The sequence below is a fragment of the Armigeres subalbatus genome, chromosome 2, assembly GCF_024139115.2.
Source record: "Armigeres subalbatus isolate Guangzhou_Male chromosome 2, GZ_Asu_2, whole genome shotgun sequence".
Lineage (NCBI taxonomy): Eukaryota > Metazoa > Arthropoda > Insecta > Diptera > Culicidae > Armigeres > Armigeres subalbatus.
Genome location: NC_085140.1, coordinates 324,058,719 through 324,073,433, shown reverse-complemented (window position 1 = coordinate 324,073,433; position 14,715 = coordinate 324,058,719). Strand labels below are relative to the sequence as shown.

The following is a 14,715-nucleotide window of genomic DNA, read 5'->3' as shown; positions in this document are numbered from 1 at the left end:
AAGAAGAAGACACACGACGGTGTTAACTTTGACAGATCCTACAGCTCAGCATAGGGAGATCATTTTAAAATGCTTATAATAAATTCTAGACAAAATGTAATTAAAATCTGATTGATGTATGATACGGAAAAAGTTCCGAACTGTATGATAGATACGTTTTTGGAAAAAAAATCAAAAAATTGAGATAAGCTTCCAGATATGTAATTCGGAACTTTTTCCGTACCGTACATCAATCAGATTTTAATTACAATTTGTCTAGAATTTATTATAAGCATTTTAAAATGATCTCCCTATGCTGAGCTGTAGGATCTGTCAAAGTTAACACCGTCGTGTGTCTTCTTCTTAGGTGCCTGCCAGAGTAGACGCGTCTACGCGACGCGGCGCGAAAATTGCACACAAAGGAATAACAATCAATAATAAGGAGCTGTCAAATCGTATGGATGCTTCGCTTCGCTTCGCACTTCGCGTCTACTCTGGCCGCACCCTTATTTTTACTTGGATTCGTCTATAGTCAAAAGAGCATACTTCAAAGTCTTTTGTGTGTAAACTTTTTTAGAAGTGTATTTCGACCACTTTTTTCGCCTGCTCGATTCGCTCTGTTCGCATCTCGCCCGATTTATTCATCATTTTTCTCCATTTTTCAATCAACCAAGAAGTGTGTCGTAGTTTCAGCATAGTGCGAAAGAAAAGAATATTTTTAGCAATAAATTTAGAAACTCATCTTTTGAAACTTTCTGCATTTGATAGTTCGTCAGGTATGTATCTAGCGAATGATAAATTTGATGGGTTCCGATTTGTAGAATAGCGGAAAAGCGTGTTTGAAAATGTACCCATGTTCGCCATCTTGAATTTTCGTTTTTTCTTTGTACCCACAGAGTTAAAATTGCTGAGCGCTAGCGCTACGCAGTGACAGAAGTAAACAGCAAGGCAACTGAACATCAGTCGTAAGTACAGGGCTGGAACATTGTTTGGATTCGGAAAGCAATTCGTATAATCAATCATCAGCAAATAACGGATTTTTCAAAAATAAGTTGTGCAAAATGGCATACCAACAGTACGCTCAATACTGTAATGCGTATTACCAGCAGTTGCAATTCAATTCTGGGGGGTCAATTCCGACGAATGTGCCGCCACCGCCAATTACGGGCGGTGGTTCTCCCGGAGGTGGAGCCCCGCCGAATTTTGCCAATGCTTCAATGTCATCAGCCGGAGGAGAGAATCAATCGGGTGGAACCGGTTCTGATGGATCATCCTCGCCGTCGTCAGGTAGTTTATTGAACAAGTCATCATTTTTTAGCTCCCCGCAACAGCAGGAAGGAAACATGCAAGGATTCAAACAAGCACCGAGTCAGTTCGGTCCGATTCGATTCAACATCAACAAGCAACCGCAGCGGGTCAGTCCGTTGGTTCAAAGCAATCCGCTGACAAATGGGTCTCCGCAGCTTCCTCCGCCGCCCCAACAGCAGCAGCAGCAGCAGCAGCAGCAACAATTCAACCAGAATAACATGCAGATGAGCAAGCGTAAAAAGAAAAAGAACAAAAATAACATGAACAATAACATGGGAAATCAGCAGCAGAACAAGCAAATGTTCAATAATGGAGCCGTTCCGCCACCGATGATGCCTCCGAGTGGTCCAAGTTTTCCTCCACCAGTGCAGGTGCCGGATTTAAGTAAGCCTCCGCCGCCATTCCCCGGTCATCAGTCTAACATCGGAGGAACCATCAGCACAACTGTTCCGCCCCCACCGGTAGTGAAGAAACCGGATCCCTTCAACAATCCCACAGACGCTTGGCCGGAAAGCTTAAACAACTTTGTCGCACGTTGTTACGCCAAATGCAAGACAGATTTCGATAAGGATCAAATCGATATTTGCCTTAAAGGGCGTATCACAGCTGCTGCGAACAAAGGTGAACTTTGGACAAAAGATTGGGATAATGAACCGGTTCCGAGTGTCCACAGCGAACGTGCTCTGCTGACGCCAAACAATAACAAGCTCAAACAGTCGCCGGGAATAGTCGGAAGCATCAGTCAATATCAGAATCAGAATGGCCGGAGCAATAGTCCCATAAATGGATTCGGTCGAAACAGTCAAAACTTCTCCTCCCGAAAGAATGGCAGTGCGGTAGGGGTTTCCCATTCTCTTGGCTCTCGACTGGGGAACAAGTCCGGTTCGAAAAAGTCTCGATCGTCTCGCTCGCGGTCTCGATCCCCCTCCAGTCGTTACAGCAGCAACCGTACCCGTCACAGTCGCTCTTCCAGCTCTGATTCTCGATCTCCACGCCGAAAGCGCCGCTCGTCCGACAGTAGCGAAGATAGTCGCAATTCGTCTGGAAAGTCTTTCAAGCTCAAAAATCAAAAACTCGGTCAGAAAAATAATAAATCAAATACCAATGGCAAGAACCAAACCCAGAAACGATCCGGGTTCTATTCGGAGCATGGTCAGATCGGTGGCGCGGTGGATGGTGATCAGGAAGCGCTGAAGAAGCGTGCCGCCCGGTTTAACAATTCTCACGTCAAAAAAGTCTCGCCTCCCAGCTTCGCTTCGTCTTCGTCGTCGTTGGTAAAGAAACGTCTCCAGATGCCGACGCCGTCCCGCTTATTCATCGATGATGCCGTCGGAGACGGAGACGGTGGATTGGATCTGTTCGACCTGCACATCGTGGGAACGTGCCGGGATTTGGAGAAGAGTTTTCTGCGTCTCACGAAGGCCCCAGCCCCGTCCGAGGTACGCCCGGTTGAAGTTTTACGCTACTCGCTGCAGAACGTCAAGAATAAGTGGGTCGAGAAGCAGGATTACTATTATGCCTGTGACCAGCTGAAGTCCATCCGACAGGATTTGACGGTAAGTACGATCATTTGCAAAACTGGTTCAGTCCTAAACAAACACCACTTTAAACGTGAAACATTTAGCACTGCGTGGGTTCTTGGACAAGGATAGTAAATAATGAGATGTTGATAAGTTACATTATACTTAGCTTTTCTTAGAAGCCAGAGGAAGTAGTTTGAAGCTGTGCCATGACAGTATTTTAAAAATTGGCAAATTTATTAAAGTTATTAAACGCCGTGTCATATTCCATAGGTTCAAGGCATCCGGGACGCGTTCACTGTGCAGGTCTACGAAACACACGCCCGTATAGCGATGGAAAAAGGTGACCACGAGGAGTTTAATCAGTGCCAGACGCAGCTCAAGATGCTTTATTCCGAAGTGGGAGGCGAGAATATATTAGAATTTACGGCATACCGTATCCTGTATTATATTTTCACCAAGAACACGCTCGGTAATTCAAATGCCCCTCAAGTTCTTGACATGAAAACATGTTAATTTTTCATTCATTCCCAACAGATCTGACCACCATCCTCAAAGCGCTCACTCCGACCGAACGGGAACAGGAAGTGATTATCTTTGCCCTCAAGCTGCGATCGGCTTGGGCTCTCGGAAACTACAGTCGGTTCTTTAATTTGTACCGGGCGGCTCCACTGATGGCTGGTTATCTGATTGATTGGTTTATCGAGCGTGAGCGTAAAATCGCCTTGAAGAACATAATCAAAGCGTACGTATATGACCTAGCCTTGCGGCCCGACTGATTTTCCGGCCAAAGTTAGGTCCCCTTCCTTATTTCAGCTCTAGGTCTGTCTGGGCGGCGATGTCTATAGGATTAGATACCGGGGATTTCCTTTGCGGGGCACATTTGCCAAGCATTTTTCTCTTTCTAGGAGGACGTTTGCAACAAGGACAGCTGTGTCATCTTCTTCTGATTCTTACAATTTTAACTTTTCCCTAATATCGATAGATGTCTTGTTCAAAAATAATTTATTTACCGTCTGTTATTATTCAGTTATCGTCCCAATTGCCCGGTGGACTATGTCAGTCAAGCATTGGCCTTTGAGAGTGTGGACAAATGTCTCGACTGGTTATCGGCGTTCGAATTGACCTTTATTACCAAGCAAGGCGCGACGGAGGAAAACCAAGCTGGTGCTGCTGCTGCATCTTCGACGACGACAAAATTCATCGACTGCAAGACCAGTATGAATGTGTTGGCAAACTTCTAAGCTAGTCTCCTCGTGGTTTGACCAAAGATTTCACCATCAAAATAACCTCCTCGTTTCGTGATCCAATGGGCGTAAAGTACTGTCGCTATTGTACTTTACTTGGTTGTCTACTCTTGCCCTCCTACTGATTATCGTTACCCAGATCAGTTAGCATCATTTTCCATCCCAGATTTCTTCACGAAGAATGTTCCTCTTGGTCGATGGAGAATAATGACCGAGCCAACCGAGATAGCAAATGGGATTCGTTTTAGAATTCCGTCAGCGAGGAGGACTAGCTACGCCCAAATTGCCAAATGGAAGGAGGTTGAGGAGACAGCGAGGAATGAAGAATGGATCCAGTCATTTTCCGTGGAACAGAATGGAAGAAGAATTGTGTTGTGTTGCGTGATTGTTATCTTAATGAACTGTCGATTTGTAATGAAACGGAATGGACATTGTTTCCGGGGTGGCGACCGAAATGTGTCTGTGTCTGCTAAGCCTTGTGGGGATCATCAGTAAAGGACCCGACTATTTGGACGTGGAGGAACCGTGGATGGACCATACGCTCGAGGATTGGAGACAGATCAAGAGCTGCTGAAGATCGTTCGGCACGGGATTCTAAATCCCACACTAATCTGCCAAAACAGTTAATTCTGGTTGTTCACCTGTCTGGAAGATGTCTGGCTATTGACACTGAACAAGAATAACACCAAATGGAGGCCAAGCAAAGTATGCCGCTGTCAAGTAACTTCAACATTGTTAACTCGAATCAATTTGAGGTAACAGTTGATGAAACCAATCTTGGGACAGGCTGACGGATTGGATGCTGCTGCTGTACCATACAAAAGCACTTGGACGGATGCGAATTGGATTGGAGATCCCACCACAGGGCTAGCGACTCGACATCGACTGATTCATTGATAAGAAACGCGACGCGTGTGTTGTAGAAGAACAGCTGGGTTTGACATTTGAATGAACAAAATGAATAGGAACTTTCAAAAATGGCATTGCACTTCTGTAGAATTATTTTGCGAAGGTGCTGTGCATATGTATATAATGGTTTTGGTTGGTAACTGCTTACTGCCAACACTATCATAGTGTAGAGAAAAACTTTAGTTCAGAAGAACCCATCTGAATATAGTGCACAGGTGTAAATATTAGAATGGAAACAAAAACTTTACTAAGAACCTTTTTTGAAGTGATATGGGGATAGAATTCTATTGGAATGGTCCAATTCATCAATTTGGTGCGCCTGGATGGGATCCAGTGAAAAATCGTGGGAAAAGGACTCTTCTACCCAGAATTTTGCAGGTCGAGCTGAAAGCGCACACCCTCAATTACCAGAGCATACAAACGATCAACGCCTGATCGATGCCGGAATGGTGCGGTGCGTAATACTGAAAGAAACGGGTAACTCTCCTGAACAGTTCCAATCCATAATCCATCCGCAAGCAGCATAATCCTTTTCCCTACAAATCCCATCTCAGGAACTCTATTCGATCCCGTCTCAAGCCAATCCTATCCTACGATTATTCCCAATGTCCCTCAAGTGGAAGAAATCACACTCTTTCCCATCAACGGAGCAGAACGACTGACGTCTGAAGTAGAACAATGAGCAAACATGGCTGGAAGAGAATGAACACGTGTGCGGGTTAAATTTCAATTCAATTTGCTTTGGTTTAGTTTTTGTTATTTTCGTTACCGTTTTTTCTTCGTTAACTAATTTTACTTGCTAATGAAATACAATAATTCCTAATGAAAGAACTAGCATTACCAATTGTTGGGTAGAGGCAAAACCTATCGTCCTTTCCATCGTCGCTACGGATGGTTATTTCAGTCCCTTACAAGCTCTAATGTATTGGAACGCTCGATCCTGGTGATACTCAATAAATATTCGTGATTATTTCAAATTGTGCCAGTATGTTATTTTGAGAAAATCCCCAAGAATGTTTCCGCCCATAACCGCATATATTTGCCCCATTTCAATAAGGCCACTGACATACTGAAGCTTGCGCGAACGCGTCCAAGACAAAAGAATTCCTCTTGCTGACATTTTGTTTCACAAGTGCTTGGATCGCTTGTCGCGTCAGTATTGGGCCTTTTTGCGGATTCCACTCTCACGATCAATCCAACTAACGATAACTTCAAATTTGTTGACCTATTACCGTTTCCACATTGAAATGGATAACATGAACTCCGTGTAGCGAGAATAGAGGTGGAATGGAAACCATATTAGCAGTGTCACTTAAGTATGTGGAATTCATAATAAGACATCACTCATGTCCTTCCATTTGAAATAAACCTTCTCACTTTTTGTTACTTGTGTGGAATCTGCCCTATGTTTGATAGAAACGTTGGAATTTCGTTTTAGCTATATATGTACTAACTGTCAACTGTTGCTCTTTTTGTTCTACCTCTACGGTTTGATATTCATGTAGACTGTATATTATCTTCCTAGGAGTTTACCAATGGGTAATGGGTAAGTGTTTTTTTTTCGATCGGTTAGAACTTAGAACACCACTTTAGTTTTATACAACACGAAATAAAGCAATGAAAAGGAATTTGGTTTCTTTCTTATTTTCCTATGGAATCTATGGAGAAATTTTCAAAGGAATGCCTGGAGGAATTTCTTATACGATTTCTGAAGGAATTTTGATTGAATGGCTGAAGCAATTTCTGGATGAACTTGCGAAGGAATTCCTGGAGGAATTTCTTAAGTAATTTACAACATTGTTTTGTGAAGCCACCAAAATATTATTTTTCGCAATATTTACTTTTTTGAATTGATCATTTTGCTACTAAAATCTATATATGGCACGTTTTGTTTTTGCCTGGAAATAAATGTAAAACACCTGGAAAAATCAGGGAATTTTGTTTTTACGGTTGAGTAGACTTCTTCTTCTTCTTATTGGCATTACATTCCCACACTGGGATAGAGCCGCCTCGCAGCTTAGTGTTCTAAGCACTTCCACAGTTATTAACTGCGTTCGTATATCATGAGGCTAGCACGATTATACTTTTATGCCCAGGGAAGTCGAGACAATTTCCAATCCGAAAATTGCCTAGACCGGCACCGGGAATCGAACCCAGCCACCCTCAGCATGGTCTTGCTTTGTAGCCGCGCGTCTTACCGCACGGCTAAGGAGGGCCCTATATTGAGTAGACACCCTGTCGATTTGATGAGGGAGTCTGTTGGGTACGACGGCGAACTCTATTCGATCGGAGTGTTTTTTTGTAGTCCAAAGTACGTACGCTTTCCTGTTGCGTCTCAGAATTTGTCTGCTGGTATCGTTATCGGAGGTCAAGTGAGCCCAAGAACAAATTTTAATTTGAGAGGGGTCGAAAAAAAATTCTTCTAAAAATGTTGTCTCTTGGGGGGGGGGTTATGTCCAGAACCACCACCGTGGCTACGCCACTGACTGCTCACACTACATTGGATACGCTTGACTAATGTGCAGAATGCAGATTTCCGTTACCAGCGAAAATTGTGCACAGAACAGGGTGGCCACCGAACCGGGAAAAACGGGAAAAGCGGGAAAAAGACGGGAAATTGAAGTCACCGGGAAAAACCGGGAATTCAGGACATGTACCGGGAAAAAAGAAATTTTCGTCAAGTTTCATACAAAACTCTTCAAAGTTTTTAATAATGTTGATATAACAAAAAGATTTATCCTTTAATATTTATTATTTAATCGCATTCCAGCTGAATTATATGATCTTAGTGCATGGCGTGTGTGTGAGGTACAAAAATTAAGTATATCTTTTCCCAAATCCAGTTATGTTGTCACTAGATCATTTTGATATCAATTTCAAGTGACATATTGCAAAAGTTGATTGGAATTATATTTGAAAGATCTACAAATCATTGAAAAATGTTTCTTTCTTTCTTTCAAACTTTTTAATAATAAATTCAATATTTTATTTTAATGGATAGAACACTGAAAAAACGATATTCTAAAAATCTTAAATGTAAAATTGCAAGAATTACGAATCGTATGTTTTGATTGCCCAAAATGTGCTCAAATCTATTTTAGAAATAAAATAATTATGGTTCAATCACAGTTAATTGCTATTTTTTCGGGTATTGGACTACCCGAATTTACTATGTTCTGGAAACTCAGATGTGAATATTTACATAATGTAGAAGATTTTGATTTGAAATATGTATTGGAGGTAACCATAGACTGGTGCTTTTAAGGAGGTCCTTCGTTAAAATAACCAATTTAGCGTACTGAGGGTCGTGGATTCGAGTCCCATCGAAAGAAAAGTGGTTACCTTATTATTTTATTTATTTTTTTAGAAAAGCAATACCAATAACTCTGATGAGGTTATATACTGCTTTACTTGCTAAGTTTGTTCTCTTAGCTCTCTAAGTTAAAACAACGATTTAATTTGATTCACTTTATAAGAGAGAATAATGCCTATGCTCACATAATTTTGCGATAATTTGAAAATCCTCATCAGTTTCTCAGGAACATATTCTTTGAAATAGTCTGAATAAGATCAAACCGAGAGCTGAATATTTAAAACATTTCGGCTTTACTTTAAGATTTTTAATTTTCTAGAAAAAGGAAAAAATACCAAATTTGAAACAAAAAGTTGCAATCCAACTAGAGGGAATGACGGCTTTGGCAGGTTTTGTTCTATTATTGGCAGGGGGGTTTCTTATGACTGATTATGCTCAAATTTGGACTAAACATTTTTTGTGTATCAAAGAATATTGTGGCTGAATTTCATAAAATTTGGTCGACAAAACCCCCCTGAAAATAATAGCACAAAACCTGCCAAAATCGTCTTTTCCCCTATCATGATTTCAAATTTCACTGCTTTCTGTAAACATTTTGATTTAGATAGAATTTGAAGATAGAATTACACTTGACTAGCATGCCATGTCCATTGGCTCTGTCAGAAGCTTACGAAAGCTTCGCAATCAAGAAAAAAAAGTTTACGAAATTTTAGTGTACCTGTTGATTGGTGCATTTTGCATAACACGATGTTGGTAATGTAAATATTTATTTCAAAGATTCGATACAAATGATCAGTTGCTTTGATACAAAACTGACCTCATGTTTGGTCAGAAAATAAAACACCTAGGTAAAGTTCAAAAACTGTTACCTTATCCTTTTCAAGTAAAATAAAAACCGGGAAAATTTGACTAAATTTATCGGGAAAAGCGGGAAAAACCGGGAAATTGATAATCGAATTTCAGTGGCCACCCTGACAGAACTTTACTCTTAATCACACCGACCACAAGAAATTTTGCCTCCATCAAAATCCATTATATAAGAATTCGAAATTTGTAGCACATTTAGTCATTTTGTATCCGTCGGACTACAATATAAACGTTATTTTTTTTTTGGCCTGTGCTGCACATAAAAGACTTCTCCATTCAGCTCGGTCCATGGCTGCACTTCGCCAACCACGCAGTCTGCGGAGGGTCCGCAAATCGTCCTCCACCTGATCGATCCACCTTGCCCGCTATGCACCTCGCCTTCTTGTTCCCGTCGGATCATTGTCGAGAACCGTTTTCACCGGATTACTGTCCGACATTCTGGCTACGTGCCCGGCCCACCGCAGCCTTCTGATTTTCGCGGTGTGAACGATGGATGGTTCTCCCAACAGCTGATGCAACCAGGGATGGTTTAATTCATTCACTCGCCTGATTCAAGGCGATTGTGTTGTTGCATAGAATGCGTTTGAATTGCCACTCATAGTGGAATGAACCTTCTCACCACGACCTAAGCTGAGCGGCGTTACAGATGAATCACCCGATTGTGTTAGCCCTGGAAGCGAATGACTGCAAAACAAGCGAAACAAAACGATTGTGCTCCATGCTGCCGTCGGACGCATAAATGTCACATGTTACAAACGAGAAAAATGAGAAAAACGCATTTGAAGTTTCAAAATGCATTCATCCTGTTATCGCAAAATTTTGCTTTTTTATTGACTTTAACCTAATAAACTATAGAAGAATATTCATATTCGTTGGGCCGGACTCAAACATTGCCAAAAACAACTATTTTTCCCACGTTTTTCAATCAAAACCCGAATGTGACACTTATGCCGCGAAATGCACTGGTCAGGCGAAAAATGTACGCATATTTGTCACACCGTGAACTGAGAGAGAATTGTTGTTAATTTGTTTTTACATTTCGCCAGCGACGATTGTATTTCTTTGGTGTGATTTTTCGCTGTCGGTAGAAGTGGAACCGGAAATGGAATATCCAATACAGACAATCCAATGGGGCGGAATCGGAAGAGGACTTCCTCGGGTTCGATTTAAAAAATGACACAGGTGATCGTGTTTTGTTTGCGGAGCCGGCAAACGTTCCATTACCGGTCCCAGAGGTTGACCAACCGGTTCTTAGCAGCAGTGGCGTAGTTTCTTGCCCGGGACAAGGACATACACAACATTCTCAACGTCCAAAGGAATCACGACTGTCTTATCGAGATGATGGTGACAAAGTTCTACCAGATAAAACAGTTTTTTCTGTGGATTTGCAAAAAGTTCTCAATTATTTATATATTATATTCTAGGTCATACGGCTTCCACGTTTGGTCTTAATGAGAGCTTTGCGCCTGTTGGCAGCTACATACGAGCATTCCCATTGTCTGCGTGCATTTGGTCCGAGTCAGTTAAGGTCACTCCTGACAGAATCCAAGTTTCAAAGAGCTCGCGTTTTCGGGGGCACACCACTCGATACGACACAGCAAAGCTGAATCATTAAAATGACAGTTGTCCGCCGCCTCCGTATCGAGTGGTGTGCCCCGAAAACGCGATCACTTTGAAAACTTGGATTCTGTCAGAGTGACCAACGAACTTAGCTGTTTTTTAAAGTTATTATGATGTACGCTGACCTTGAAGACAATTATCTTTGGTAGGATAATTGTTGTTCGCAAAATAAGAACTGAATTTATTCCATCACATTACCCTACTGATAAACAGTAATGAAATTCAGGTCGAGCACGCATACTGTTGGAGAACTTTCAATCGGATACGTTAATGGCCGATGACTCTTTCCATGCTGCGTTTGATTCCAAATGCTTCATGAACATGTCGTCAGTTCAAGTCTGTGATTGGCAATGCAAAGAACAATGTTGACGTACTTAATATATGTAACTGACTTCTTCAATGCTCACCGTTTTGGAGTATACGATACCACTGCAAGCCACGCCCGTGTGTGGCTTCCATGCAAAAGTGGTGTTTGAAAAAGGCTCGTTATGAACTTGGATATGCAAACAATACAGTAAAAACCTTAAATACTGCAAGTTGTTTTTCCAAGAAGCAATTTAAGTTAGTTGTAAAGAATTCATCCTCTTGACAAAATGTACGTTGGCAAAATGCTCCTCAAAAAAGGATTGAAGAAGAAAAAAAAACTTCTCTAATGAAAGTGTTTCAACCTGTTGTTACCGAAAAGGAAAAATCGTTTTCATTCATTTCATCTATTAATTTTATCACTTTTTTACAGGCCTTGAAGATTTCAATTATGTCACAGTTTCATATCATCTTTTCCCAAGAGGCCGTTCACGTTATACTTGAGAGGTTCTAGATAATATAATACCTCTCCTCTTCTTTCATGGACAACCGTCCATATAAATTCTGAAAGGAGGAATGACCTTGCATGCTTACCAGCCACCTTTCTAAACTATCCACGTGGATTGTAGATGCCCCTGAAAGCATGGTATATATTTATGGACGGTCCCCAGGACACATCAAGCAGTGCTATGTGTCTTTTTGTGATTGTTATATCTCTTTTTTAGTGTGACAAATATGCGTCCATTTATCCAGTGTGACAAGTATGCGTCCATTTGTTCGAATGTGACAAATTGATTTCAGATTTTTTTCGAGTTTTCTAGAATAAAACCTCTGTTTTGACAAAATATTTCGAAAATACGTATCAAATTATGACGTTGGACATCAAAACCTCAAAAATGTTAAAATGTAACATGTGACATTTATGCGTCCAACGGCAGCATGTGGGTCCAGGTGATTCTATCGGGAACGCTCACTTGCGATTGAATCTTTTGGTTCGTGTGATTGCGATTGATTGGTTCAGATGAACTCATTTTTCGATACGTTTGTGTGGTTGTTTACCGAATAATATGTTAGGGTCATATTGATCGAGAAATGTAAATGTTTATAGAATATAGTCTTCTTATAATCCAATTATAAAGTTCAGCTATAATATGACATTTATCTTCAAAACTCATCAATTATGTGGCTATGTGGATATATGCTGCCATATGCCCCCGGGCACGCGTAGAGGACATTTCAATTTTCACACTAAAATATGTAATGTGGCGATTCTTACGTCGGGATTTTCCATCAAATAAATGGTTATTTATGTGCTTGAAATGAATAATGTCCACTCCTGGTTCATGTAAAGTGCTGGTAGACTGGTAGAAGGGTACATTTCCGTTTTTACGCTGAATTATTGCAAGCTTTAGCAGTTTGTTCTTGTTTGTCCATCAAATTCCAACATTCGAAACTGATTAGTGACCACAGTGACCACGCCACTACTAGAACCCACAAGGTGTCGGCGAGGATTTTTTTTCTCACAAAACTACGCCTTGCGATAGTTTTTTCTCCAACACGCAGGGCCGGATTTAGCCGGAAGGGGGCCCCGGGGCCGACGGTATGTGGGGGCCCCAAAATGTACAAAAAAGGTTGGTTTTGGTACATAAGATTTGTGGGGGCCCGGGGCCACGGCCCCCGCCCCCCCATAAATCCGGCCCTGGAACACGTAAATGCTTCTCCATTCAAAATTGATTACCGCGATCACATTATCCGCTCATGGATCCCGTAAAAGGAGTACATACATTTTATCTCGATAATGCCTATACCAAAATATGTTTTCCAAATGTTATACAAAATTTTAATGCGTGGAGTCATTCACGTACTACGGAATAATTTATGATATGATTCAGATTCCGCTGAACGAATTTAGCATCAACACATTTATTGTCGGCGTAGCACCAACTTAGAATTCGGAAGAAGGGACTTCCGAACCGAACTTTCTTCCGAAGTTTTATCTAATTGATGCGTTGTTCCAACGTCGGTATAACAAGCGTTCTAACTTTGTTCCGGATAGACAATATTAAGCAGCGTGCCGAAATCCTTTTACAGTCCTACGTAACACCAAGTATATTATTATTTCTTAAAATTCATTTTATTATTATTTCATTTTGAGTAATGATTAATGTGACCAGACGTCCCGGGAGGCTGCATTTTTCAACTTCGTTCTACAAATTTATACCAATTTATACAGCATTACAAATATTTTTATAATTTTTTTGGGCCGAAATCTATGCGATGGTCTTTTAACTAAACATGTATGAATAACTACAGTCGCTTCTCCACATTTCGATGTTGAACGGATCATCGAGATAAGGAAAGATCGAGGAATGGCGGGAACATTGAAATTGGCACTAGATCGAAAAAAGCTAGTTGCTATGGAAAACGACAACAAAACAAATGTCATTTCTTGTTTTTGATGTGGATATTATTGTCCCAAGGTGGTCTAGTAGCCCTAAAATTTGAACAACTCGACAAATCCCGAACGAAATATGACCAGAATATATCGAGATAAAGAAATATCGAGATAGGGAAGCTATCGAGTAGTAGTAAGCGGAAATGTATGCAGAATGAAAACCATCGGCATAGGGAAAGATATAGAGATGTACACTCCCGGCCAAAAGTTTAGGTTCACCCTCGGCAAAAGTTTTTGGCCGTATTTTTGCCGTTTTACATTCGATTTCGGGTATTGCTAGTGTCAGTAGATTATGAGTAGATCTTGCATAGTAGGTGTTTGAAACAAATAAATTTCAATTTTTTATCTGCTAAAATATTACCTTAAGATTCTTCATTCTTCTTAAATTTAGGTTGTAAACATATTTTGATTTTTCTAGAAATTGAATCACACAAAATTTCGAAATAAAAAGTGGAATGGAACCCAATTTTAATCATCTTCGAGAGGCATTGATAATTTTTTGTTTTATGAAAAAAATAAAATGCTTATTGTAAATGTTGATAATTTCAACTCATTGTCAAGGTTTCTATCCGGGGGTCTGGATGATGAAGATCCAAACCTCCGGATCGAAACGTTAGCAATGATTTGAAATTATCAACCTTTTTAATGAGACTGAAAGCCGAAAATTCTGATAACTATTAATCTAGAAACTTCCTCTATTTTAAACGGTTTATGTTTGCTTAGAATTTGCACATGAAATTGCTTCCATTTTTCACGAAAAAATATTTGAATTAAAAAAATAAAAAGTCTCCTGAATTTCAACGTGTTGTCATTCATTCAAACAGATTATTTTTAAATTTTGTCAGGAAATTCCTTTAAATTTACACAAGAAAATGTTTTGATTTTTCACAAAAAACTGAATTATCTTCGGGAAATTAAGATTATTTCTCATCCAGTACAAGCAAAGGTATTACAGCACAAGAGGCTTTGATAAGCAATGCAACGTTTGTGACCAACATGATTCAACCATAACTTCCCAGATTTCGCATAAAGAGTTTGATCGCTAACTTGACTGTCAAATTTATTGTTCTGGTTTGTTTATTCTCAAACATAAAAAGCGGGCTACTTCACAGTAGAAGAAGATGTTTGACACATAAAGTACATGTTGATCACAATATTTAAAGCGATTATATCGGAATACCTTTCAATTTTAGA

At 40.4% G+C, this 14,715-nt stretch overlaps 1 protein-coding gene across 1 annotated transcript; it reads left to right on the top strand.

The window, feature by feature from the left end:
• The first annotated feature begins 605 nt into the window (after nucleotides 1-605).
• LOC134212708 (leukocyte receptor cluster member 8 homolog) lies at nucleotides 606-5,940 on the top strand. Its single transcript, XM_062690793.1, has 5 exons — nucleotides 606-755; nucleotides 876-2,843; nucleotides 3,081-3,279; nucleotides 3,345-3,552; nucleotides 3,838-5,940. The coding sequence occupies exons 2-5, from the start codon at nucleotides 1,041-1,043 to the stop codon at nucleotides 4,049-4,051; spliced, it is 2,424 nt and encodes an 807-aa protein (XP_062546777.1). The 5' UTR covers nucleotides 606-755; nucleotides 876-1,040; the 3' UTR covers nucleotides 4,052-5,940.
• Nucleotides 5,941-14,715: the final 8,775 nt, after the last annotated feature.